Source organism: Chinchilla lanigera, unplaced genomic scaffold (assembly GCF_000276665.1).
Source record: "Chinchilla lanigera isolate Chin_1 unplaced genomic scaffold, ChiLan1.0 scaffold00051, whole genome shotgun sequence".
NCBI lineage: Eukaryota > Metazoa > Chordata > Mammalia > Rodentia > Chinchillidae > Chinchilla > Chinchilla lanigera.
In genome coordinates, this window is record NW_004955452.1 from 11,686,042 (window position 1) to 11,712,386 (window position 26,345).

The 26,345-nt window shown below is 41.3% G+C and overlaps 1 protein-coding gene and 1 pseudogene across 4 annotated transcripts in view; one reads left to right on the forward strand and one right to left on the reverse strand.

Moving 5' to 3' along the window:
* Positions 1 to 9,140: 9,140 nt before the first annotated feature.
* Positions 9,141 to 26,345, reverse strand: part of Csmd2 (CUB and Sushi multiple domains 2) — a 579,269-nt gene continuing 562,064 nt past the window's right edge. For 2 of the 4 annotated variants that reach the window (XM_013519720.1, XM_005395116.2), the window contains 9 exons: positions 24,943 to 25,054; positions 24,297 to 24,476; positions 17,950 to 18,015; positions 15,231 to 15,392; positions 13,690 to 13,802; positions 11,836 to 11,923; positions 10,321 to 10,459; positions 9,916 to 10,131; positions 9,141 to 9,369 (listed from right to left, as the gene is read on the reverse strand). In XM_013519720.1, the coding sequence (XP_013375174.1) occupies positions 9,972 to 10,131; positions 10,321 to 10,459; positions 11,836 to 11,923; positions 13,690 to 13,802; positions 15,231 to 15,392; positions 17,950 to 18,015; positions 24,297 to 24,476; positions 24,943 to 25,054 (1,020 nt within the window). In that variant the 3' untranslated portion in view covers positions 9,141 to 9,369; positions 9,916 to 9,971. The remainder of the gene's footprint in view (positions 9,370 to 9,915; positions 10,132 to 10,320; positions 10,460 to 11,835; positions 11,924 to 13,689; positions 13,803 to 15,230; positions 15,393 to 17,949; positions 18,016 to 24,296; positions 24,477 to 24,942; positions 25,055 to 26,345) is intronic. The other 2 variants (XM_005395117.2, XM_013519719.1) reach the window with 2 other exon arrangements.
* Positions 19,878 to 21,836, forward strand: LOC102007082 (annotated as a pseudogene).

The following is a 26,345-nucleotide window of genomic DNA, read 5'->3' on the forward strand; positions in this document are numbered from 1 at the left end:
GGGGTAGTTAAACTTTTTCCTTTCTTACTCATATCCCCTTTATTTCTTTTTCTTGCTTGATTGTTCTGGTGAAAATTTTGAGTACTATGTTGGAAAGGAGTAGTGACTCATCATTTTTAAGAGCTATATAATACTTCATTTTGTGGGATTTTACTCTGGTTTGCACAAGTAGCCTCCTACTTATGTGCATTAAGGTAATTTTTAATCTTTTGCCTTTGTAAACAATACTGCTGAAACATTGCATATATATTATTTTGGATCTGAGGGTTCAGATCTTCAGAAAAATTCTTGAGTGGTATTGTGGGGCCAAGGATAAATAATCATGAAATTTTGCTATATATATTGTTAAATTACCCTCCATGAGTTGGACCAGAGGAGAATTAGAGTGCTAGTTTCATGCGTGTCTCTTTCTAACTTTTGGAATTTTGCTGATATTATAGCTGAAAAATGGTATCTCCAAGAGTGAAACTGAGCACCTTTTCATATGTTTAAATGTCTTCTCATGTTCTTTTCATAGTTTTTTGATTATTTTTACTTATGGTACTTATAGTCTTCAATTGTAAGAGTTCTTTACATATGAAGATGTTTGTGGGAGTGTTTCAGGAGTTGCTTCAAAAGAAGATATATTTTGTAATATTGAATTGCAGCTTTGATGTTTACTCATAAAAATTTATTTATGATTATTTGATTAGGTGTTCTGCAACCTTACTCTCATTTCCTTGAGCTGTCATGAACTGAGTGTGGTGAATTAAACTCATTACTTTCTGTATTGCTTTGCACCTCCTAATTTCTACTTTATGAAGGTGGCTTCTTCTTCATTTGTGCATATTTATTAATATTTATATCATATTCATTGTGAATAGTCTCCTTTAAAACATCCTTCTTTGTCTTTTTTAATGCTGATGGGCTGAATTCTATCTCATCAGGTATTGAGATGGTGATTCCAGTAGCTTTGTTTCCACATTCCTGCTATTGCTTTGCATTTACCTATATTAAATCATTTTGTTTTAGGTATGCTTGTTACAGCACAGAATTGAGGTTTACTTTGTGAGCTAATCAGGAAATCTTTACATTTAATGATATGATTGCTATGTTTGTTCTCAGATCTGTCATAAAATTGGATGGTGTATTTACTTTATGCATTTGTCATAGTTACTGATTCTTACACAGCTTAAGTTTTGGGATACTTTAATAGTGTATTACAATAGCATAAAAATTAAATAATTAAGAACTAATCCAACTAAGGAAGTGAAATGTCTCTACAATGAAAATTTACTCATCCTGAAAAAGGAAATGGAGGAGGACATTAAAAATGGAAAGATATTCCCTGTTCCTAAGTAGGCAGAACCAATATAATAAAAATAGCTATACTTCCAAAACTGATATACAAATTTAATGCAATCCTAATCAAAATACCAATGGTATCTCACAGATCTATAGAAAAGAATCCTAAAATTCAAATGGAACAAGAAGAGACCCAGAATAGAAAAAGCAATCCTGAATAGCAAAAGCAAAGCAAGTAGCATCACAATCCCAGATGCAAAGTTACACTATAAAGCTACAGTGATTAAAACAACATGGTACTGGCACAAAAACAGGCATGTGGTTCAATGGAACAGAACAGAAGAAGCAGAAACAACTCCAGGCACATACAGCTATTTGATCTTTGACAAAAGAGCCAAAAAATACACTGGAGGAAATATAGCCTGTTTAATAAGTAGTGCTGGAAAAATTGGATATCTACATGTAGCAGATTGAGCCTAGATCTTACCATGTAAGTTTATTACCATGTAATAAACTAAAATAAAAATGGGTCAAAGACCTAAATGTTAAAACAGAAGCACTCAACTAGCTGGAAGATAAAATAGGCTAAAACTCTTGAAGACATAGGAGTAGGCAAGGACTCTTTGAACAGAACCCCAATTACACAAGAAATAACATTAAGAATCAACAAATGGCACTACATCAAATTAAAAAGCTTCTGCACAGCAAAGGAAACAACCAACAGAGTGAAAAGGCAACCTACAGAGTGGAAAAAAATTTTTCCAGCTATTCCTCAGACAAAGGATTAATGTCTAGGATATATGAAGGACTAAACAAAAAAAAAAAAACCCACTAGATTCCCCAAAATAAGATACCTAATAAAAACAGGCAACCAAAATGAATAGCTACTTCTCAGAAGAAGTACAAATGGCCAATTAAAAAAGTTTTAACATCACTGGTCATTAAAGAAATGCAAATTAAGACTATTTTGAGATACTATTTTACTTGAGAAAGATTGGCTATCATCAAAAAAATCTAATAATATAAATGCTGTCAAGGATGTGGGGGAAAAGGAGTTGTTCTACATTGTTGATGGAAATGTAAACTAGCACAACTATGGAAGTCATTGTGGAGTTTCTTCAAACAACACTTGATCCAGTTTTCCCCTTCTAGGTGTCTTCCTAAGAGTCATCATATTAAAGGGATACATGCATCTAATAGCTAGATCTTGGAAACAGTGTATATGTCCATCAACAGATGAATGGATAAGGAAAATGTGGTATATATACACCAGTGAATACTACAGTGCCATAAAAAAGATTAACTTGAGGAATTAGTAGGTAAATGAGGGCAACTTCAGAACATAATATTAAGTGAACTAAGTCAAACATTCAAGCTTAAATATCACGTTTCTCTTATGTGAGAAACTCAAAGTATATAAATGCAAAAGAAGAATAAAATAGAAGCTAGTTAAATAGGTAGTGGGGAAAGTTTCAATTGGTTCCCCAAATTACCTATTCCATTGTTTCAAAAATATTTTAATATATGTGCTAATTTGTGTCATTTGTACTAGTTTCTCTTAGTTCATTGAAAAGCAAGTTTTGTGATAATATCTGCTTGTTTCTTGTTTGTAAGAATCTTTTTTGTTAATGTCTTGTACTCTACTTCGAAGATAATGACATATGGTATATAACTATTGTTATTTTCTTATTATTTTGTTTTATTTTTTCATAAAATAAAAAATAAAAATATGTGTATTAGTATTTGGCAAAATTTGTATTTTTATTCTAGTGATTACTTTTATAACAGTATATTTATAGGATGCCTAGAGTCTTCTTTTTTATACTTATGTTCTTGCTATTCTTTTAGGTTTTTATCAGTGGTTCTTGATGGAGGTGAGGGGAGTGTGTGTGTGTGACTGTGTGTGTGTGTGTGTGTGACTGTGTGTGTGTGTGTGTGTGTGTGTGTGTGTGTGTGTGTGTGTGTTCCCCAGAGGACATTTGGCAATGCCTGGGAGAAGAGCGCATCTAGTGGGTAGAGACCATGACTGCTGCCAAAGATCCTACAGCACACCAGACAGCCAACAAAACAAAACAAAAAATTATCTGACCTGAAATGTCGATTGTTCTGAATTTGAGACACTTTCTTTAGGTATCTTTTGACTCCTACTTATTACCTGTGTGGCACTGGATGATTTTATTTATTTTATTTTCCTCTGTCTTTATTTCTTTGTAGAGCACATGACATTTATATATGTCCATCTTTATTTCCATCATTATTTTAGATTTCAATATGTTCAACTGTTGCTGAAATTCCCCAATTATCTCAAGGCTGGGTGCGACTTGTGCTCTCATTGGTAGATTCTTGGGGAATGGTTGCTAAGGAAAGTGGTCTTGAGTTTTTGAATACTTAATATTTTGCTTTTGTGGTCTTGATGCTTAAAAATCAGTGTGTATAAAATCCTTGCCTTGTATCCTTCTATTTTGCCTGTGTCTTGCTATGAGGAAATCTGATGACAACTTGATTTTCTTCCCTTTACAAATGACTTATTTTTGAACCTATAGGCCCAGTCGATATTTTATTTTTAAAAATCTTCTAGTTTTACTGGGATATTATCATTCCAGGGCAGTTTTTCTGGAAACATAGTGAGCCTTTCAATATACAGGTCAAGGTTGTCTTTTAGTTTTAGAAGTTTTCTTAGAGTATACTTTTAAATGTTTGTCCTGTGTCTTTTATTTAAGTTTCCTTCTTTAGGGGCTTCTTTAACTTGGCTTACTTTATCTGTGTTGTTTTTACTTTCTTTCTCATTTGTTTTACCTCTTCATACAAGTATTGTTTTCTTAGATATTTAAATTTCCTTTCTATAAGACAATTATTACATTTTTTTCTGTATCTATACTTTATGTATTGGATACTTTGCAATTTGGTCTTAATTACTAAAATGTTTGTCCTTTTCAGAAGCTCTTGTTTCACTCCTTGTTGTGTGTCTATTTGTGTCTGCAGTTTTGAAACTAATTTGTGTTATACTTTAATATTTGCTATTGCTTGTTTATATTTAATTAATGCTGAGATACTTTAAAAATGTCTCTCCCTTATTTACTTTTTGGGGGAAGTATTTTAGTTACAATATTTTACTATTCATTTTATGCACGTCTTATGAAATTTATAAGACTTTTATTCTTATAGAAACTTTGAAGGTATGTGGATGCTTTATTCTGGCCATGATACAATAAGTGTATTGAATTTTGCTAGACCAGTAATAAGGGGTGATTCTGTTGGAGTGAGATAGTGAAATGGCTTTGATTGGTTATTTGATGTCTTAGTTCAAGGGCACCATCTTCTCTCAGCATAGGTGATTGATAGAGATGGTGTAGGTTGTCTCCCAGGCACTGTGCCCTCTAGGTTGCCCTCTGTTTCTCTGTGCTTCATTTTAGAAAGCTTGTTCTGACCTGAGGTTTGCGGGTAAATAGAACTTTTCTGATATTTTCCTAGTAAGGGGTTTGTATGCTGGAGTGAACTCACTCTGGATTTCTGCTTCATATCTTCCTTTTGCCTCTCCATCACCCAGTCCAATGGTTCTTTGTGTTGTACAAAAGTCGGATTCCTGATCCTGAACCAAGCTACCTGAGGTCCCAATAGTATATCTTGGTCTACTCAGCTGGTTCCATGCAGCAACAGACAAATACCAGACATCTTGTCCTAGAGAAAATGCCTATATTAAAACTGGGAAAGCCAATATGAATCAGATTATTGAGGTGACAAGGAGGGGCAAACAGTTGGGGCTGCAGTGAGGGAATTCAAAAAATGGGAGTTCATCTGGGCACATTTTCCACATAAAGTGATGACTCTTGGCACATGGATTTAATGATTTCTTGCCAGCCCTCCTTAGCTTCCTGTTTACTGATAGTCTTGCTTTGATGATCCTTTGAGTTGGCCTTTCTCTACTGTAGATTTTGTGCTGCCTTAGTACATCTGCCTTGTGGAGTGTAACCCTTAGATCTTGACCTTCACACTCCAGGCAGAACTGCATTCCTGAAGGGGAGCAAATTCTTTGACCCCAAGTTCTTGTCTTGAGCTGACTTGGGCTTCACTATTAAATTTTAATATTTTATAAATTGTGATAAAATACACAACATAAACTTTACCATCTTAACTATTTTTAAGCGCACAGTTCAGTAGGGTTTAGTAAATTCACACTGGGACCAATCCCCCAAAATTTTCATCTTACAAAACTGAAATGTTGTATCTATTAAACAGTAACTCCCCACTCCACATTCCCCATAATCACCATTCTACTGTCTATGGATTTGACTATTCTAGATACTTCAGATAAATGGAATCATTCAGAATTTGTTATCTGTGACCAGTTTATTTTACTTAGCATAATGTTCTCAGGGTTTGTTCATTTTGCAGTACATGTCAGAAGTTTTTTCCTCCTTAATGCTTAATAATAAGCCATTGTACATATATATCACATTCTGTTTATCCATCCATACATTGGTGGACATTTGGTTTGCTTCCACATTTTGGCTATTGTAAATGCTATTACTATGAACCTTGGCACAAAAATATCTCTTTGGGACCTTACTTTCAATGGTTTTGGTTATATATCAAGAAATGGAATGACTGTGTCTTAGTGGTAATTCTATTTTTAGTTTTTTGAGAACTACCATATTGTTTTCCATAGTGGTAGCACCATTTTACATTCCTACCAGTGGGGCACAAGTGCTCCAAGTTCTCCACATCCTTGCCAGTGCTCCTTGCCTTGACTTGCATTGCTTTACTTTGCTGTCCTGTCCTGTCCTATAGAAGCCATCCTGATGGGCATGCAGTGTTATCATATTGTGGTTTTGATTTATATTATTCTAATGGTTAATGATTTTGAGCATCTTTTCAAATGTGCTTATTTTGGTCATTTATATATTTATATATTTTCTTTAGAGCAATGACTTTTCAAGTCTTTTGTAGGAGTTCTTTATTCTGGATATTTTGTATTCTTTATGTAGTCTACATATTAATCCTTTATTAGATATATGACTGGCAAATATTTTCTCCCATTCCATAGATTGCCTTGAACTCTGATGATTGCTTCTTTCACTATACAGAGGTTTTTCATTTTGATAGTGTATTTTATCTATTTTTTTCTCTTGTGGCCTGTACTTTTGGTGTCCAGCTTATCCAGCTGTTCACTAAATCCAGCTCTTCACTAAATCTAATGTCATGAAATTTTCCTTCTATGTTTTCTCATAAGGCTTTTGTAGTTTTAGGTCTCTGATTTTCTTCACTAAATCTAATGTCACGAAATCTAATGTCATAAGGCTTTTGTAGTTTTAGGTCTCTGATTTTCTTCACTAAATCTAATGTCTCTAAATCTAATGTCACGAAATTTTCCTTCTATGTTTTCTCATAAGGCTTTTGTAGTTTTAGGTCTCTGATTTTCTGTTTCAGTCTCTGGCAATCTTGAATTAATTGTGCATGTGCTATATATAACACTTTTGCTGGGGGTATAGCATGCAGCAGGGGCAACATACTGTAGATAAGAAAAGAGACTTCTGCATTTCCCTTCTTGGATGTTCACCTAAAACATGTCTTCCCCTTTGTCCAACAGACATTTGCCCCCAGCCATGAAAGAGGCCATAAAAATGTAAGAAAACCAATGCAAAAATTTATATTTTATTTGAATTCAAAAAATTTAAAATTGCTTTCAAATTCAGGAAAGTACCATAATGCAGGACCCCAGCGCGGGAAGCCTCATATACAGAGACAGATAAATTAAATTTATATACTGCAGACAAGCCAAGAAGGTGTGTAGATTACATATTTACAGCACTTGATGTTTTCTGAAAACCATATTTATACATTTTATTACATTTACAAAAAAGGCTTTCACTACTGTTTACCTACAATAATGAAAAAAAATTTACACCCCTTTTTCTTTCTTTTTTGATACTGTACAAACTTTGTATAATAAAAATATATCTCTGTACAAAAGATTTTTTTTGTTTTTGTTTTACTTTTTTTTTCCCCTCATGGGATGGCGGTGGTGGGTATGTGGTGTGAAAGGCGGCGAAGGGCCTTATCTGCCCTGCTTTTGTCCAAGTCTCTGGAGGTGGAGAGAAAATGCCAGAGTGGGGAGAGGGTGCTGCACAGCAGAGTGCTGGGTGCCCAGCAGCCTGTACTCCTTGGGCATCACAGGAAAACACTGGAGGGAGAGGAACAGGGCTAGAGGAGAAGTCCCCGGGTGGTCAGCATGTATGAAGGGAAAAGAGCAGCAGAGAGCTTCCTGCCTTTGTTCCAGGGATGGAAAAGGACGAGGGCGCTGAGTGTGTTTCTTTGGACCAGTCCTCTCCCACCTCGCCTGGGAATGTGGGATCCCAGGGGATCGAGGTAGGATGGGCTCCCACCATTGCCATTTTCCATTGTGTATCTGCTGGAAATGGCACGTCTTACCTCAGCCCGTCTTAACATCAGCCAGATCATTTAATTGTTTCAACCCAGGATTGGGGAACTAGGTGGCCCTCTCCCCCCACTCATACATAGTTCTTTCCACATGTCATACGAACAACCAAGGTTGGCATGTCATATATGCAGAGGGTGTGAGCCCATGGGGATCTTCCCAAGGACAGGGAAGGTGGTTCTAAATGCAATACTTTGAGTCCTAAACTTATGGGCTTCAGAACGATACTCACATGGAATTCATTAGTGACTCAAGCACAATGCAACTGTCAAAATAAATCAAAACCACTTTCAAGGAGGTGGATAAGTATGACTTTCATTGCCTCTGTTCTTTTGATTCATGAGCTGTCAGCTCCTTTGCCTGCTGTGGTCAGGGGCTTCTGGGAGCCAAGAGGCCAGCACCAATGCCAGGAGGCAGGGATAGGGGTGGAGTGGGCTTACTGGGTTCCTGTCCTGATGCTATCCAGATAGAGCAGAACCCAGATGGGACACAGGTGTCTGCCAGACCTGGCCACAGGGGTAATGTCAAGACACACCTACCCTTCCATTTCTTTGGTGCCCCTTCTAGGCCTGAGTTTCTGGAAGAAGGTGCAGTGGACTTTGGGGTTAGAGTGATTTGGGTCTGCATACTGTTCCACTCTTACTCACTTTGAGACTCATGCTTCTTTACCTTCCTGGGCCTCAGTGTTCTCTTCTATAAAATGGGAATACCAATCCTGTTTTGATGTGTTGTAAGAATTAGAAATAATATACATAGGTGTCAGGCATAGAGAAGAAAACTAGTACATGGCAGCTGTCATTTTTGGGGGACTTTGTGTGTCCTCTGCAGTACTTCTTTCCTGCCACCAGCTCTGTTACCCCTCTCTGGGTCACAGACTTGTTTTCTCTTCTGTTGGTCATTGGACAGCCAGATGTGAACTTGGGCTCCTGGACAGATTCCTGTCCTCTTCTCTTTGGCTCACTCTTCTTTCCAAAAGCTGCTCAGGACGCAAATGATTTTCTAACTCACTAGGTTTAGAATTCAATGCAATTATGTTTGAAAAAATAAAGAAATTGATTTGCCAAGCTATTTCTGAAGATTTTCCCTGTCTGTAGGGTCATCCTTGCTGTTACTGCACAGATGGGACCATCCTTGTGCAGACTTTTCTGTGTGCGGACCCCTGGGAAGCATCCTATTAATGCATTCACGGCATTCTCACACATGGGGCCAGTGAGGAGCATGTTGGTTTGAGAGCTGATTAAGCCCACCATATCTTCTCTGGGTTTGTAGGGAGCAGGGTACAGGGCATCTTTTACACGCACTTATGTTTTTAAGCCTTGTTGTCGCTTCCATAGGACACAAATGAGGGACAGGTGTGTGTTTGTGTGTGTTCAGGCCCGTATACACACACACACACACACATGCACACACCCATACCCACACCCACAGGTTGCTTTGCTATTTTAAATCTATAAATGTCCTTCCTCTGTCTGTAGCCCCTCTTCCTTTTCTGTGGCAAGCCAGGGCATAGCAGGAGTCCTCTCCAGGGTGGCAGGCGTAGATGGTGGCAGGGCGGGGCCCGAGTCCCAGCAGTGGCAGACACAGGCAGAGAGACGGACGAAGGGCACTGGGCACTGTGCTGAGGGAACTCCTTCCTGCCCCCCTGGGAGCTGGGGACAAATAGACCACAGCAGAATTGGTAGAAGAAGAGAGACAGGTAGGGTAGGATGGCAGCAAAGGCAACATGAGAAGAGGCAAAACCGAGAAGGAAAAAAGGGAAAGAATGAAAGAAAATTAGCTGGCTCCATCTTTTTCCTCTTCCCTAACTGTGGCTGGGGAAGACACATAGAATATATATTTTTCTGCCTGCAGTCTTTTTTCCTCATGGGCTAGCTCATCCAGTTAGGGATTGGATTCCAACCCAGTAGTTATTAGCTGTGTGGTCTGAATCAAGTGCATGAATTTTAAAGTGCCTGCTTTCACTTTTTCCAAGTGCAGAGAGGACCTTCACGGCACCTGCCTGACAGGTGGATGGGACTCTGTCGAGTCTGTGAAGTGCCTGCTCAGTGCCTGGCGCACAGTGTGGCTCAGCGCACAGCCCTTTCTTCCTGCCTGTGCTTGTGCTGTGGGTATGTCGCCCTGTCAGAGTGCCTGCATGTGCCCAGGCACCCGTCTGCCCCCAACCCCACAGCCTGCTCCCCATCGCCCCATCTCACCAGCTGCTGGAGGTGGGGCTCTCGGTGGCGGCAGCCATGGCAGCCAGGCCTGGGGGCTATACTGCCGTACACACTGTGCTGACTGTGAACTCCGCCTCGCTGGCCATGATGTCTGTGGGCTGGATGTTGCGGTCATACATGGGGTTCTCAAACGTGGCTCGGACGTTTGTGTTCTCATGGCCTGCGTAGCCATTGAAAGGAACTTTGGGTCTTCTTCTGGGAAAGAGAGAGTGACTGTGACATAGAAAGACACAGAGATAATGTGTAGGGGTGCTTTAAAGGGGGAGAGGCAGTAGAGGGACTCTTTCTTCCCATTAGAAGGCTGCAAACACCCTCCCAAACCAAGGAGGCTCCCAGTGGGTTGTGTTGGTGGTCCTGCTGGCCGGGTTTCTTCCTCTATGGTACCTGTGCTTGTAGAGATAGAGCACAAAGCCAGCAATGATGAGGGCGATGAAAGGCACCAGGATGGCAGCGGCCACAGAGCTGCTGTTGGAAGCAAAGTGGCGGCCGATGGACTCGTGTTCTGACTCCAACAGCCTGCGGTCTGCAAAGTCCCAAAGCATAACGTTCAAGTCACAGATGCACAGCCTCAGGTGGACAGTCCCTGCTGACCATTCTATGCCACACATTATGGGGAAGTGTCACCCAGTCCTGCCATTTACCTTCCACACACTGGAATTCCCTGGGAAGGACCCTAGGCTCCTGCCTGTGCTGGTCACATCCTGTCCAAGATGGGCTATATCCAGTCCCAGGGAAGGTGACTGTGGAATGACTTGGAACCATGGCTCCAGATCTTAAAGGTCTCAGTCCATTAGACATTTCTATGCTTCTCATGGCCATAGAATTCTCTTATCAGATGGAGCCAAAACATAGCACTGATGAGGAAGAACTGCTCAAGCTGAGGTGGGACTGAAGATTCCCCTTCTGGAGCATCTTCCTTCCTCCTTCCATAAACCCCCAGACCTTGAGGGCCCGGGTGAATACAGTCAGACTCTGTGGCCCCTGAGAGCGCCTATCTAACCGAGAGCACTGGGGCTCTGAGTAGGGAGAGGGTTGCCCAGGGCCAAGAAGTCGGGTTATAGAGCCCAAACAAGAACCGTGACCTTCTGGGGTATGAACAGTGCTTTGGGCTGTGAGGGTTGGAGGAATGCCTTCCAGTGTTTTAAGGGCCACTGCACAGGAGAGAATGTTCCTATTCCATGCGGCCCAGGAAGGCAGAGATGGGACAACTCTGGGGAGGAGAAAAGAGGAGGGGGAACCATGGGAGACAGATTTCTGTTTAACTGAGAGCTTTCTGGTGGCGAGAGCTATGAGAAAATGCAATAAATTGCCCTGGCAGAAGGGGTCCAGGAAATTGGAGGTGACACTGCGCAGGGTATTGAGCGGGTCTTTAACACCCATAGTTGCCTGCTGCCCAGGCAGTGCTCCTGAGAAGCCAGGACCCCTCCCCACATCACTCTGAGGTCGGGCATGCTGGGTCAACATGCCGGGAAGCAAGAAAGGACAGGGACCTCCTCAGTGCTCAGGTTTCTCATATGTAACACGGGGACCAAATAGCCTTCCGGGCCCAGGCCCGGGGGAAAACAGCATCATGAGGCAGGGCAGCCCTAAGAAACTTCCCTTGAATGCTGCAGGGTATCTTTGGGCCTTGAGGCTGGAGTGATTCCTGAAGGGACCGTCCCTGTAACTCAACTCATGGCTGAGTGTGCCACTGTCTGGCAGGGCTGAGTGCGTCGGGTTTAGGTGTTGGGCTCTGGACAGATATGCTGTGGCTTTTTTCAGAATCTCAGACCGTGACCCAAAGGTGAGTGAGAACCTGTCTCAGATGCTGCACCTTGCCGGCCCTCTCCCCACCCCACAACATGCAGTTTCTCTGCCGCCCTCGCGAGCTCACACTTCCACAGGGCAAATGCTAGTTACCAAGTCTTTGAAAGCCGAACTGCCCAAAGCCTTGACCCTTGACGGAGCCCTGGTAGATGAAGGTGCCTCCAGAAGACTCTGAGGAGACCTGTGAGGTGGGGAGTAGAGAGAGCAAGAGGCAAGGCATGCCGGAACTCCTTCTGGCCACACCAGGCCAGGCTGGAGACACACACTCACAGGAACATGCTGCCAGGTAGGCTGGGATCCCCCGCTGACCTGCCGCACACAGACATATGACCCTCTGCCTGCACCCAGGCAAGGGAAGAGCAAGACTGACGCGGGGGCTGGGGTGCCTGCACAGTGTGAGGTGGGGAGGTGATGTTATTTTCTACTGGCCAAATCAGTCTTTCTGTGCTTAAGTTTCTCACTTGTAAAATGGGAACAATAACAGTACCCATTGGCACAGGGTTGCTGTGAGGATCGAATGAGTTTCGAATGAGTTAACAGAGATAAAGACTTACGGCTTAATTAATAGGCCTTAGATATATGCGAGCTATTGTTACTTTGATGAAAACTTTGGGGGCATCGTGGATCAAACAGAAGCTGGTTAAAATGTGCCTAGTAGATTTAACTTGCTTTGGAGAGCTCATCACAGTCCCAACAGCTCTTAGTTTGGGGGCTAACTGGGGGTATAATAACTCCGCCCTGTTTCCTCCGCCTCTAGTCCTCTGTGGAGCTCAGATGGGTAGCTTGTGCCTCAACAGCTGAAATGTGCTTTGAGGAGTCTCTATTACTCGCATAGCTCCCAATCTGTGCTGTGGGGTACACCCTGTCTAACATGCCATGGGCTGACCTCCTCGCCTGTCCCATCAAACATGCCCTGGCTGCCTGTCAAAGGGGCCCTGATCATTACTGCCATCCTAGGCAGTAGCTCCTGCTGCTCCTGGCCGCACAGCTCTCTTCTGGTCTTGCCTCTGGCCTGCACTGTTAGCTCTGGGCCCCACCTGTGACCCTTGTCCTCTTACCTGGCAACCCTCCTGAATGGTGGAGTCTATTGTGTGTGCTCAGCCTTTGGACTGTCACTGTGGAAGCTGGCTGGTGCCCAGATACCCAAGGAGACCTGTAGATCACCTCTGGCATACCAAGGAACTGACAGTAGGTGCCAGGCCCTGGAGAAGCCACTTGGTTCCTCTAATGGGTTTATAGAGCGAAGTCACTCAGACACAGTGCTCCACTGGCTAGTCCTGTCCCCAAGGGGGCACAGTGACTCCTTGGGTCTTTGCTACTCTGGCCCACCCCAACCTCCTGCTCCTTTCTATCTTCCCTCTTCCAGTACCAGGAATCCAAGACGGGAACACCATGGATGTAGTAGCTGACACTTGCTCAACTCTACCACCTATGAAAAAGGAAGGTACAGGCAGAAGAGCATCATTGGGAACTTGGTTTTTACCTCAAGAATGCCCTAGAATATAATGTCTCACAAGGAGTACAAGAAATCCTATCCCACTTCTATGTCCTCAAGCTGTGCTAAATCACCCGCAAGCTGCATGCTCAAATGTTAGTAGATGTTCAAGGTAGACATTAGGGACTGAGCACCTTCTCCCAGCTCTCTCCTGCCCATGACCTTTAATTTGCTTATACCCAACCTCCAAGCCTGGTTCCCAGAACTTCTTCGTCTCTCCCAAACATGGTAACCATCTGGATTCTGAATGTTCGGGTCCTTTTATATTTTCCATTGTCCACTTCATTAGCAGACAAGGACTTCTTTGCTTCTAGTCCTGGCCCCACGAGAACTTCCTCTATGTTCTGTGTTGTTGCTGAGCGTTTTCCCACCCTTCTGTCCTCTTCTTTCCTGCCAGGGATCTGGGAATCAGGATGGTGCGGAGTATGGAGAGATTATTTTGCTGAACTTACATGTCCATCTAAAGCCCAGTGATCATCTTTGAACTTATTCACAAAGACCTCCTCAGGCCCTATAATCTGGTAGACCTGCAGCAGGAGATGAAAATCTTCTTTTTTGTAATTTCCTAGGAAAACAGAATTCAGAGAATATACTTGAAAGATGTGCAGAAATCTTGAAGCACAAATTTGTGGGCACGTGGGCATGAGTGAGGGCCTGAATGGAATTTCATGTGTAACTCTTGATAGAAACATTCCCTGCCCACCTATAAGGGATGGATAGTGTTACCTGCGAGTTAGTGTAGGCTGAAGGTGAGTATATGTGAGGATGTGTGTCATGTATGTTAATAACCAGGTTACTGTATGGAGGCTGATTCTGTTTACACACGTACATAGGAGAATATGATTTTGTGTACTTTGATCTGTCTGTTGATGCATGGATATGTTTACAGTTCAGGAGGTGCAGGGAGGCATGAGGGCCTACACATGGCAGTGTGTGGGCGTGTTTATGGATATGTGTCAGAGCGCATAAGTGCATGTGACCATGTGGCGGTGTGTATGTGTGCATGAGTGGACATGATTGTATGTGGGGCAGTGCATTAGTATGTCCCTTCACTCACTCATGCATCCGCTTCTCTACCGCTATTCAAGAAAGAATTGTTTATTAAGATATTTAGTTTTTTCTGATTAAGCAAAATTAAAAATTGGTGAAATTTTGAAAAATGCAGAGGTACATGAAGAGAAAAATGTCTCTCCTAATGTCACTACAGAGCAACAGCCACTGTTAACATTTTAGTGTAAATACTTATAGTTTTCTTCTTATAATTAAATTTTTTCTTTAAAAGTCTGGGGTCATATTTTAAATACATTATAGTGGGTGCATTCCCCTTGATTTGGAGTATTTTATCCAGCAGATATTACATAAGTACAAAAACTTATTTTTTATGTTTGAGAAATTTTCTAGTTTCAGCTTTTTATAACACAAGTAACTCTCTAAAGTAATCACACTTTATTCATTTGACTTGTCCATGACAATTTCTTAAAGCGAAAATCATCAGAAATGTAATTAATGAATTCAATCATCTTCAAGGATCTATTGCCATTTTTTTCTAGAACTGCACTATTTTACACTTTGACTCTTACTGTTATGAATCTGACAGTACTAAGGGTTATCACTTTAAAAGCTGAGTTTGATGGGATACATGGAAAATGATATTTTGTGTTTATTTTTAATTTTTTTGACAAGAGGTATATTTTTTTTTTGTTTATTGATTGATTGAGTTTGGGCTTCTGGAAATTTTCTGGCTTTCCCTTTGGTTCCACTTTAGATTTATCAGTCTGTCTTCTTTTTGTCCTTCACATATTAATGTTTGTCATCTAACCACTTCATTAACCTGTGGTCAAAATGCACATAAGCCTCTTCCTCCCTCTGACCACCAGACAAGCCTGAAGCTCAATGATGATATGATGCCGAGCCATTAAACATCCTGGCGGAAGTGTGTGCCCATCACCCTCACTGCTTGCCCTGCTTTCCGTGGGCCTGTCCTCCTCCTTACCAGCCAAGTGCAGCTCCACACCACTGTGGTCAATCATGGTGGCATTGACCTTGCTGTTGGCAACCTGGAAACCGGTCACTTTAAGCATAGCTGGCTGCTTCTTCCCTTGGTACTCATAGGCCCCTTTCCATAGGAAATTCTTGGCAAAAACATCCCCAGGAACTAGAGGAATTGAGAAACACATGTGAGAAGGACTTTGTATGTTGTTGGTATAACTGAGGCAGCCTGAGGACTGAATCCAGCAGGGAGGATGGTAAAGTGCTATGGGCCTTTTATGAACCTCTTGTATCTCAGAGTAGATGAATGGAGGGAACCGAAATCGACAGGTTGAAGAGATATCTACACTCCCATGTTTATTTCAGCATCTACCACAAAAACCAATATAGAATCTACCTAAGGGTCCATTGACAGATGAATGGATAAAGAAAAGATGGTATGCATGTACAATGGAATACAATTCAGTCTTTAAACAGAAGTGCATTTTCTGTTATTTGTGACAACAGGGATGAGCCAGGAGGACATTAGACTAAGGGAAATATTGCAGGTACAAAAACTGCATGAGCTTGCATGTGTGCAAAGTAAAAAAGTCAAATGCACGCTGGATAATTGTAGTGCTGATGTCTTCATTTATTGAAAGGAACAGTTAATACTTAAATTTTTTGACCAATTTTGCATGCTCTTATTTGGTAATCTGAACAACTAACTTGAAGACAACAATATGCAATATAACAGCCATTGGTGAATTCCTACCATCTTGTTTAGTGAAGCTCTGTATCGTTTCTAAGGTTTGTTATTATTATTATTTTTTATTCTCTTTAATGGTTTGACCAATCTTGCATTCTTACATCTGGTAATCTGAGCAACTTCACTGAAGATAACAATATGTAATCTAATAACCACTGTTAATTCCTATCATTTTGTTTTGAAACCCTGTATCATTTTTATTGTTTTTGTCTATGTTGTTAGATATTGTTTTTTTAAAATTCTCTTTAAAAATAAAAAAGAATTCTAAAAGGAAGAGAATAGAGTGGTGATGACCAGTGGCTGGAAGGGGAGAGGTGGGATGGGGAGATAGTGGTCAAAAGGCACCAATTTTTGGCTGGACAGGAAGAATAAGCTTTAGTTACTTACTGCACAGCATTGTAATACAGTGAACTGTAACACATATTTCAGTATTGCTAAAAGAGTAGATTTTAAGTGCTCTCACTACAAAAACAAACTAGGTGAGTTAATGGATATGTAAATTAGATTGTTATACTAAAACTTATAAATGTATCATACATATCTTTACATGTTACCTTATATCACATTTATCACTTGTCAGCTAAAAATAAAATATTACAAAAGATAAAAGGAGAGAGGGAACTAGAAGGAAGAGAGGAAAAAAGGAAGAAAAGAAAAAGGAGGGAAGGGGTCTAAAAGGTGGAGAACAGGAAAAAAGAGAGGAGAAAGCTAAGTTAGCACAGTGTGGTGGAGAGGAAGATTAGCTGATGCAGATTGATTTGGATTCCAATCTTAGTTCTGTTACTTATCAATGTGTTGATCATGAACAAGATTCTTAGCTTTCTCTCCTATGGGGACCACACCTGTCGTTCTGTAAACCAGGTTTATCATAGGGCTTAAATGACCTAACAATGTAAATTATGTGCTACACAAGTTGAGCACATAACATCACCTGACAAGTGAGAGCTAGTAACATTTCTATTTATCCTTGTACTAATCCTCTAAGGCAAGAATTTTGATCCCTATCTTATCAAATGGTAACTGAAGCTTAAGAGATGATGCTTATTTGCTCAAGGACACAGCTGGTCGGTGACCAAAATGGCCCTGAACTGAGTTTATGATGCCAATCTAGCCTTGTTACCCTTTTAATACACATGCTAAAGTGGTGCTATTGTGTGTATCTAGAATGTCCCCCAAAGGTCCATGTGTAAATGCTTTGTTCCCAGTTGTGGCACTACTGGGAGGTAGTGGGAACTTTAAGAGGCATAGGTGGGGGTTTTAGGTCACTGAGGGCATGGCCTTGATGGGGATTGTGGGACCCTGGTCCTTCTTCTTACCTGATTCTTTCATACCTGACTACTAGGTGCATGGGCTTCCTCCACCACATGCTCCCACCATGAAGTGCTGCCTCACCACAGGTCCAAAAGCAATGGGGCAAACCAGTTATGGACTCAACTCCAAAGGCATGATGCAAAGTGAATCTTTTCATAAGGTGTTTATCTCAGGTATTTGTTACTGTAATGGAAAGCTAAATCACATGTCATAAAAAATAGAAGGCCCTAAAAGAATGTGATAGTCTGTAATGATTTTGCATTGGTCATAGCATGCCTTTCATTGTATGTCCAGTTCTGGTTGTGATACTGAAAATCAATACCTGTCTTAAGGAAGTAACTGTTTCTAGCGAGCTCCTGGGCAGGACCTGTGTCTACTGTCTGTGTATGTGAGTGCACCATCATTGATTGTAGAGCTTAGAGCTCAGGACATGTTTCTGGGTGGCCATGGCCCTCTCCTCTCCTGTGGATGAGGTTTCTGCTTCCTTTAGGCTCACTTTCTCCTGAAGGCTGCTTGGGTAGCAAGGTGAGCAAACAAATAGACTTGAGTCTGTTGATGGTTTTCACGCTCTTCCTCCAGCCATGAAGCAATCCATGTGCATGTTTCTGGCTAAGAGATGGGAACAATAACAGTTTTTTGGGGCAATAATCAGGACCATACATACCCAAGGGTTGGGCAAGTGGTGGCTCTCGGGCAGTGTTGATGGGTCTCCCACTGGGCCGGACCTCTGCTGGGGAAAGAGAACAGAAGGAAACAGGATCAGTCTCTGATTCACACTCTCTTTGAAAGATGATGGCTGCCTGATATTAGGTCACTGGGTTCTCTGACATCTTGCTTTGGATTTATCTTCTTAGACCAGGCAGCACATGAACTGCTCTGACAGTCTGGTGATGCTATAGACTCACCTCAGAATAATAAAATACAAAGAATTATATTAATTACAGGTATTGGAATATTAAACAAGGCATTGGCTATAGTCATAGATGTAATTCTTTATTAATGTATTAAATAATGGGATAATAGGGTCTATCATAATCTTAAAGTAGACAGGAGAAAAAATGAAGATAGAATTAATGTATGATCCATCAATCTCACTATGGGGTACATGGCCAAACAACTTGAAATAGTATGTTGAAGAGATGTGTATACTTTCATGTTCATTGTAGTATTTTTTCATGGTAGCCAAGATATGGAATTGATCTATCTGTCTATAATTTGTATTTTGTATGTACACACACACACACACATACACAGAGAAATACTAATCACAAGAAGGAAATCCTGACCTGACAGCATGAGAACATTATATCAAGTGAAATAAGGAAGGTACAGAAAGTAAAATACTGCATGAGCTCACATTTATGTGGAATCTAAAAAAGGCAAACTCATAGGCTCAGAAAGTGGAATGGTGGTTATCAGGGTGTGGAGCAGTAAGGAGGTTGCATTGGGAGGATTTTGGTCAAGGATACAAAATTTTACGTAGACAGGAGGATGAAGTTCAAGATTTGTTGTATATGATGCTGAATATAGTTAACAATGTATTGTGCATTTGGAAATTGCTGAGAGATTTGAAGTGTTTTCATGTAAAAAATGTTAGTTATGAGAGGCAGTGGATATGTTAATTAGCTTGATTTAGCCATTCTGCAAGGTATGCATATATCAAAACAGCACTTTGTACACAACATGAATCACTGTTTGTGTTAGAATAAATGACTGGATGAAAACACTCAAGCCACAAGATGCCACTTTACATCTGCCTAACATCAATACTTACTTATCAATTTCTTGATCATGAGCAAGAATCTTAGCTTTCTTTTCTGGGGGGGCCACACCTGTAGTTCTGTAAACCAGGGTTATCATAGGGCTTAAATGATCTAACAATGTAAATTATGTGATACACACAAAAAAAGATGGACAGTAACAAGGTAGGCAAGAATGCAAAGGAACTGGAACCCTGGGGCATGGCTGATGGGAAGGTAAAATACTGCTGGCATTTTGGAAAATTCAGGAAGCTCCTCAACATGTTACACATGGAATTATCATTTCACTTTTAGATATACACCCAAGAGAACTGAAAACATATCCATACCAAACATGTACATGTATATTCACAGCACCTTTATTTATACCAACTGCAAAGTGGAAACAACTCCACTGTCTAACAACGGATGAATTGATAAAATGTGATATATCCATACGATGGAATATTACTGAGCCATAAAATGAATGAAATTCTGATGACAGCTAAAGTATGGATGAATCTTAAAAACACTATATCAAGTAAAATAAGCTAGACACAGCAAGACAAATAGTGTATGACTTCTAAAGTGAGGTCCTTAGAATATATATTTTATGGACACAGACAGTATAATAGAGGTTGCTATGGCTAAAGGAAAGGAGAAAAGGGATATTATTATTTAATGGGTCTAGAGTTTCTGTTAAGAATGAGGATAGTGGTCATGATTGTATGATATTAAATCTACCCAATGCCACTGAACATACAATTAAAATATTATATTGTATACGTTTTGCCACAGTAAAAATAATGAAAGTAGGCAGCTGCAAACATTCCAAGGGGCAGAAGTTGCCTGAGTGTGCTGGTTGGAGGTTGTCGGGTCAGACCCGGGACTCTGCAACTTTACATCTTTAAATGGATGAGATGGCTGCCACTCAGATTTTCAGAGACAAGCCTGATGAACTCAAAGAGGCCTTTGCAAAAGTTGATCTCAACAGCAAGGAATACATTTGTGACTATGACCTTCATGAACTTTTCAAGGAAGCTAATATGCCACGCTTGGATACAAAGTGAAAGAAGTTATTCAAACACTTATATTGAATGGTGACAGAAATAAAGAGATAGGAAGATAAGTTTTGTTTATATCTTACAAGAGGTAAAAAGCAGCAATATCGCTAATACTTTCCTCAAAGCAATCAACAGGAAAGAAAGGATTTGTGCTCTGGGAGGAACTTCAGAGTTCTCTATTGAAGGAACACAGCATTCCTACTCGGAGAAAGAAAAATATGCTTTTGTGAACTGGGTAAACAAAGCTTTGGAAAATGATCCTGACTGTAGCCACATTATACCAATGAGCCCAAATACTGATGACCTGTTCAGAGCTGTTGGTGATGGAATTGTGCTTTGTAAAATGATCAGTCTTTCAGTTCCTGATACCATGATGAAAGGGCAGTCAACAAAAAGAAACTTACAGCCTTCATCATTTAGGAAAACTTGAACTTGGCACTGAGCTCTGCTTCTACCATTGGGTGTCATGTTGTGAACACTGGCGCAGAGGATGTGCAGGCTGGGAAAGCTCATCTGGTTCTTGGACTGCTTTGGCAGATCATAAAGATCGGTTTGTTCCCTGACATTGAATTAAACAGGAATGAAGCCTTGACTGCCTTACTTCGAGATGGTGAGACTCTTGAAGAGCTTATGAAATTATCTCCAGAAGAGTTTCTGTTTAGATGGGCAAACTTTCATTTGTAAAAGTCAGGCTGGCAAAAAATCAGCAACTTTAGTGCTGACATCAAGGATTCCAAAGCTTATTTCCATCTTCTCAATCAAATGGCACCAAAAAGACAAAAGGAAGATGAACCACGGATAGATATTAACATGTCAGACTTCAATGAGACAGATGACATGAAAGTATGCTTCACCAGGCAGATAAATTAGGTTACAGACAGTTTGTTACACCTGCTGATGGTGTGAGTGGAAACCCCAAACTGAATTTAGCCTTTGTGGCTAACCTGTTTAATAAATACCCAGCACTAACTAAACCAGAGAACCAGGATATTGACTAGACTCTATTAGAAGGAAAAATTCAGGAAGAAAGAACTTTCCATAACTGGATGAACTCTCTTGGTGTTAATCCCCATGTAAACCACCTCTATGCTGACCTGCAAGATGCCCTGGTAATCTTACAGTTACATGAAAGAATTAAAGTTCCTGTGGGCTGGAGTAAGGTTAATAAACCTCCACACCTGAAATTTGGAGCCAACCTGAAAAAGCTGTTGAATTAGGGAAACAACCTGCTAAATTCTCCCTGGTTGGCACTGGAGGACAAGACCTGAATGATGGGAACTAAACCTTGACCTTAGCTTTATTCTGGCAGCTGATGAGAAGATATACTGTCCTGGCATGGAGGACCTGGAGAGGCTCAGAAAGCTGATGGTGATATTGTTGTAAATGGGGTGAAGAGAACATTGTGTGAAGCTAGAAAAATCAACTTCCATTCAGAATTTTAGGACAAGACGATTAGCTCCAGTTTGGCAGTTGTGGATTTAATTGACGCCATCTAACCAGGCTGCATAAACTATGACCTTGTTAAGAGTGGCAATCTAACAGAAGATGACAAGCACAACAAGGGCAAGTATGCTGTGTCAGTGGGTAGGAGCACTGGAGTGAGAGTGTACGTCCTCCCTGAAGACCTTGTGGAAGTAAAGCCCAAAATGGTCATGACTGTGTTTGCATGTTTGATGGGCAGGGGCATGAAGGAGTGTAAAATAACCAACCTGAATAAAACCAACCTTGTTGCATCATTAGCAAGTTAGCTATTTTCAGGTGAATTCCTCATGGTTTAAGGAATTCTTGATCATTTAAAGGACTAGTTTCGATTAACTAGCTCATCATGAGACCCCCTCAGGGGAAAGTGTTTTAATGAAAACAGATTTTCTTTCCCATAGTCAGAGTTGGATTTGTCAGGCACACATGAAATGTGCTTGTAGCCAAACTATTTTACTCTCTCCTCCTAGAATGCCGCCCCTGGTAGTTCTCATTGCTGAGTGCTATTTCTCTCTACATATCTTTTTCCCTCTTAGAACGTCCATCTATTGAGACTTGCTTAAATGATTGGAAACTAATATTATTAGACAGTCATTTTCCTTTCCACCCAGGATGCTAGTATTTACTCAAGAACTATGGTGAGAAGGTTTTTAGATATGAGTATCCCTTGCTTACTTTGTAGTACTGAAAATTTGCCAAAGTAACTGGCTATGAAGAATGTAAGAGCTTTTCTTATTCTTTTATTCTTAAAATCAGTATCTTTTTACAGTATTCTTTCTACAAGATACTTTTTGTACATTTAAGAATATTTTGATTACATTCAACAAGATTGCTGATTTTGCTACTTTTTAAAAGCGATTCTTCAAGTAAGTCAAAAGCATACATTATAGGTAGAGACACCATGTACCCTAAATTTGCATCTTCCCTCTCACACCCAAGATATAAATGAAGGAAATATTTTGTCTTAAGTTACTTGGTTCTATACATGTTTATTTGTTTTACAACCTGCATCATCAAACTCTCTCCTTAAATTTAAAATACTGTTGGACAGGATAGTAGGGGAGAGAGAGGTCAAAGTGTAGTTGGGATACACCTATAACAAGGAGATGTGGTCACTCAAAAGTAAAGGTATATATGTAGGACTGGTATTCTTGCTTTGTCAAGCAGTTTGCTATAGTTTTCGAGATCATTATGTTACTCTAACTCTGAAAAGTGATGTAATCTGGTAGCAATGTAGTGGTTCAACTAAAGGCATTTACATAAAACATAATGAATGTACTTTTAAAAGAACCTTATATCACTACCATATGTGGAAAACACATAAAAATGATAAATATTTGAAGAGATAGAAATTTCTCTGATTTGGTCATTACACAATGTCATGTGGTGCCTCCTAAATATGTACAAATATGCATCAATTAAGATATATTAAATAAGAAATGTAACCTTTATGTACTTCAGATATGCACTAATAAAGATAAAACTGAAATTAGTGATAACTAGAAAAAATCTTTAAAAATAAGTATTAATTTATAGAAATAGCATTTATAATAATTCATACAATGAGAATAAGGCAATGTTATTAAATTCTACCTCTGATCAAGGCTTTGGCCTAAAGCCTTCTCTGTGTTTGAAGTGCAGGATGGAAAAGTTATTAAGAGTCGGGACCCTAAAGTTAGTGCCAAAGTTTAGATCAGTGGTGGCGAACCCATGGCATGTGTGGTGCAGCAGGCTTTTAGTATCACTGAAAGCTCTAAAAGCTTTGCCATCACTGGTTTAGAACTTCAGCTCTTTCCTTTACCGGTGATTTTAGGCACGTTGCTTAACTTCTCAGTGCTTCAGTTTCCTTGTATATCACAGACACAACCAGCACCTGCTCATGAGGACCGAGTCAGTTAATACAAAGTGCTTAGAACAACCAGGTGCATATGATGAAGGCAGCACTTGTCAGAAAGAGGTCAGTGGTATTTCAGAACCAAATTTAAGATGGGACTCAGATGTCACCTTCTCCAAGAAGCCTTCCCTGACCTCACTGCAGCCCTAGCACCCGTCCTCCTATTCCCCTAGCACTCAGGGCCTCTCTGTGCTCCTCAGGGTACTGTTGCGTCTGAGAAAGCACGGATCTCTGCAGCTGAGCATGAGCTCCTTTAGGGTAGGGTTGTGTCTTTCACCTCCAGAATACCTCTGCCCAGGACAGGTGTGACATGGGGACCATGTGTCATAAATAGTGACCGAACAGGCAAAGAAGAGGGGGAGGAAATGACAGTTGTTTAAGGAGGTGGACATGTTTACACTGACTTGAACACTATGCAATGTATATGTGTATCAAAACATCCTATGGGACCCCATAAACACATACAATTTTTATGTACTTAATTTTTATGTGAAAGAAAATGGGGGTGTGTGTCTGGGATACCCTGGGTGGGGATTGGTTATCCAAGGTTTTGATGTGCGCACTGTGCTCCTCCAGGTTGATGGCAGAGGGAGATTCCTCTGCTGAGAAGCATTCTCCCCAGACTGTGCTTACGTGAGACTGCAAAGGTGAAATTTGGGATGCAGTCCACTGGTGCCCCTTACACTGCCCTGGTGTCTTTCCTGGAGATGTAACACCTCAGAAGCAGGGCCCAGCTCCTGCAAACCCACTGCCATCTTCCTTTGGCCCTCTTTCAGCTCGTGCTCCATGTCCCTCTGTCCTCTGCCCTACAGTGGCTCCCTCTGGCCTCACTCACCCAGGCAGATGGGTGGTTTGCCTGTCCAGCTGCCATCTGCTTTGCAGGTGCGGTGCTCGGAGCCACCCTTGAGGGAGAAGCCCTCTTGGCAGGAGTAGATGAGTGTGTAGCCCATGGAGGGCAAGTCCAGGGCCCCGACATTGGCATGGGTTGGCGTCTCTGGCTGCTTGCAGTGGTGGGCTGAGTGAGAGGAAAGACATTGTTAGACCTGAGGAGATAAGTTTTCAGAACCTTTTCCAATATCCGATTTCTAGATGGAATGTTCCCTTCCTCTCCTTTCTAGGCCCTTTCATGCCCTCCTCAGGCTCTTTCCTGAATGTCACTTGGCTCTCTAAGCCTGTAGCACTTTGCCTGAGGGAAGATGAAGTGATCATGGTCAAAGTCTCAAATCACTACCTGAGGCCTGAACTTGTAGTTAGTTTTTTTCTGCCAGTGGATAATTCATTAGATAGTCTTTTATTTGGTAAGGCATAGGAATTGCCTTCAAATTCCAGAAAGGTTTTGAGGCCCCAAGGAATGAGGCAGTCCAAAGGAATAAGGACTACAAAGAGATCAATGTCCACTCAGATGGGAAGGGAGCATTCAAGCACATCCCGGTTGCCCTGCTGTGGCAGGAGGGTGCTGGCAAAGCCTGGGGTACACTCACGGACACAGTCAGGTGGGGTTCCACTCCAGGTCAGGTTGGGAAGACAGGTCCTGGTGGTGGAGCCCTGAAGCAAGTAACCTTTCTGACAACGGAAGAGCACTGTGCTTCCAACCTGCAGCGAGGATGGAAGAGGTCGGCATCACCCTCTATCCAGCAACACTTCCCAACCCTGTCCCATGGCCACTTACTTCCTGGGTTGCAACTCCTACTTATGCTAATGCCTCAGGCTGCAATGGAAAGCTTCTCTGCCTGGTTAAGCCTTACTGATCCTTTGGGCAGTCAATATCGCACCTCTTCCACAAGGCCTATCTAGATAAATACCCTGAGCTAGATCAGTGCTCTGATTACACAGTGGTGGTAGACTGGATCAGAAGGCTCTAGATGACTTCTGGCTTCTTCTACTCGAAACTTTAGTCTTCCTAAGTATCAAGAGGGATGGCCACACACGACTCAGAAATGTCGTGAGGAATGCCATAGTGGAACGGAAAGCATTTTATACAATGTGATCATTTGTGCAGAATCAAATTTCACTTGAGTGTGTCCCCTTCTTTTATGAAACTGTAAGTTCCCCCAAGGATACGAGAGCTGCTTTCCTTACAGATGCTGCCCTAAAATCTGAGGCTGTCTTTGTAAATAATTTTTGGACAGAATTGCCACTCTCCCTCTGATTCCCCCTCTGGTTGGTTGTGTTCCTCATCTCTACCCCACCAGCCCCTGATTGCCCACTTGATATCCCTAAAACCACCAGTTTCATCTCTGTCCCTCCTACCTGTCTGGTTTAATGTGGACAGGCCAGTTCCCTACACTGCAAGTTGGACCTCACTACTTCCCAGCTCGAATGCTCATGTATCTGTATTATGCACAGAAGCACATTCAAATGCAATTTAAACCCTTAATTTCTACTCCCTTCCTCCATGCCCAACCCATTTCTCTCTTAGATTTCATCATATGATTCAGTAAATGGCACCTTTATCCACCCAGCTGCCCAAATCAAAACCTTCATGTCATGTTTGATTCCTTCAGCCCTCAATCCAACCTGTCAAAGTCTCCTTAGAGCCGCAGAAGAACTCTGTATACAGGGTGTACCTGGAGCCCCCACTTCTCTCTGCCTCCGATGTCACTGCCCTCACACAAAACCACCCTCGTCTTTCACCTGAGTCACGACAACACTGTCCTCCCTGTCTAAGAGCTCCTATTTTAACCCCACTGTTCTCCGTTGTTGACTCAGCAGCTGGAGTGGTATTTCAAAGGATGAATCAGATTGAATCTCCCTCAGTGACATTTAGAATAAAACCTAAAATACTCATATTGGCCTCAGGGCCCAGCATGTACCTGACCCATGCTTTCCTCTTTGCAAAAATCATTATGTGACCTCTGATGCATACAGATGAATAGAGTTATTA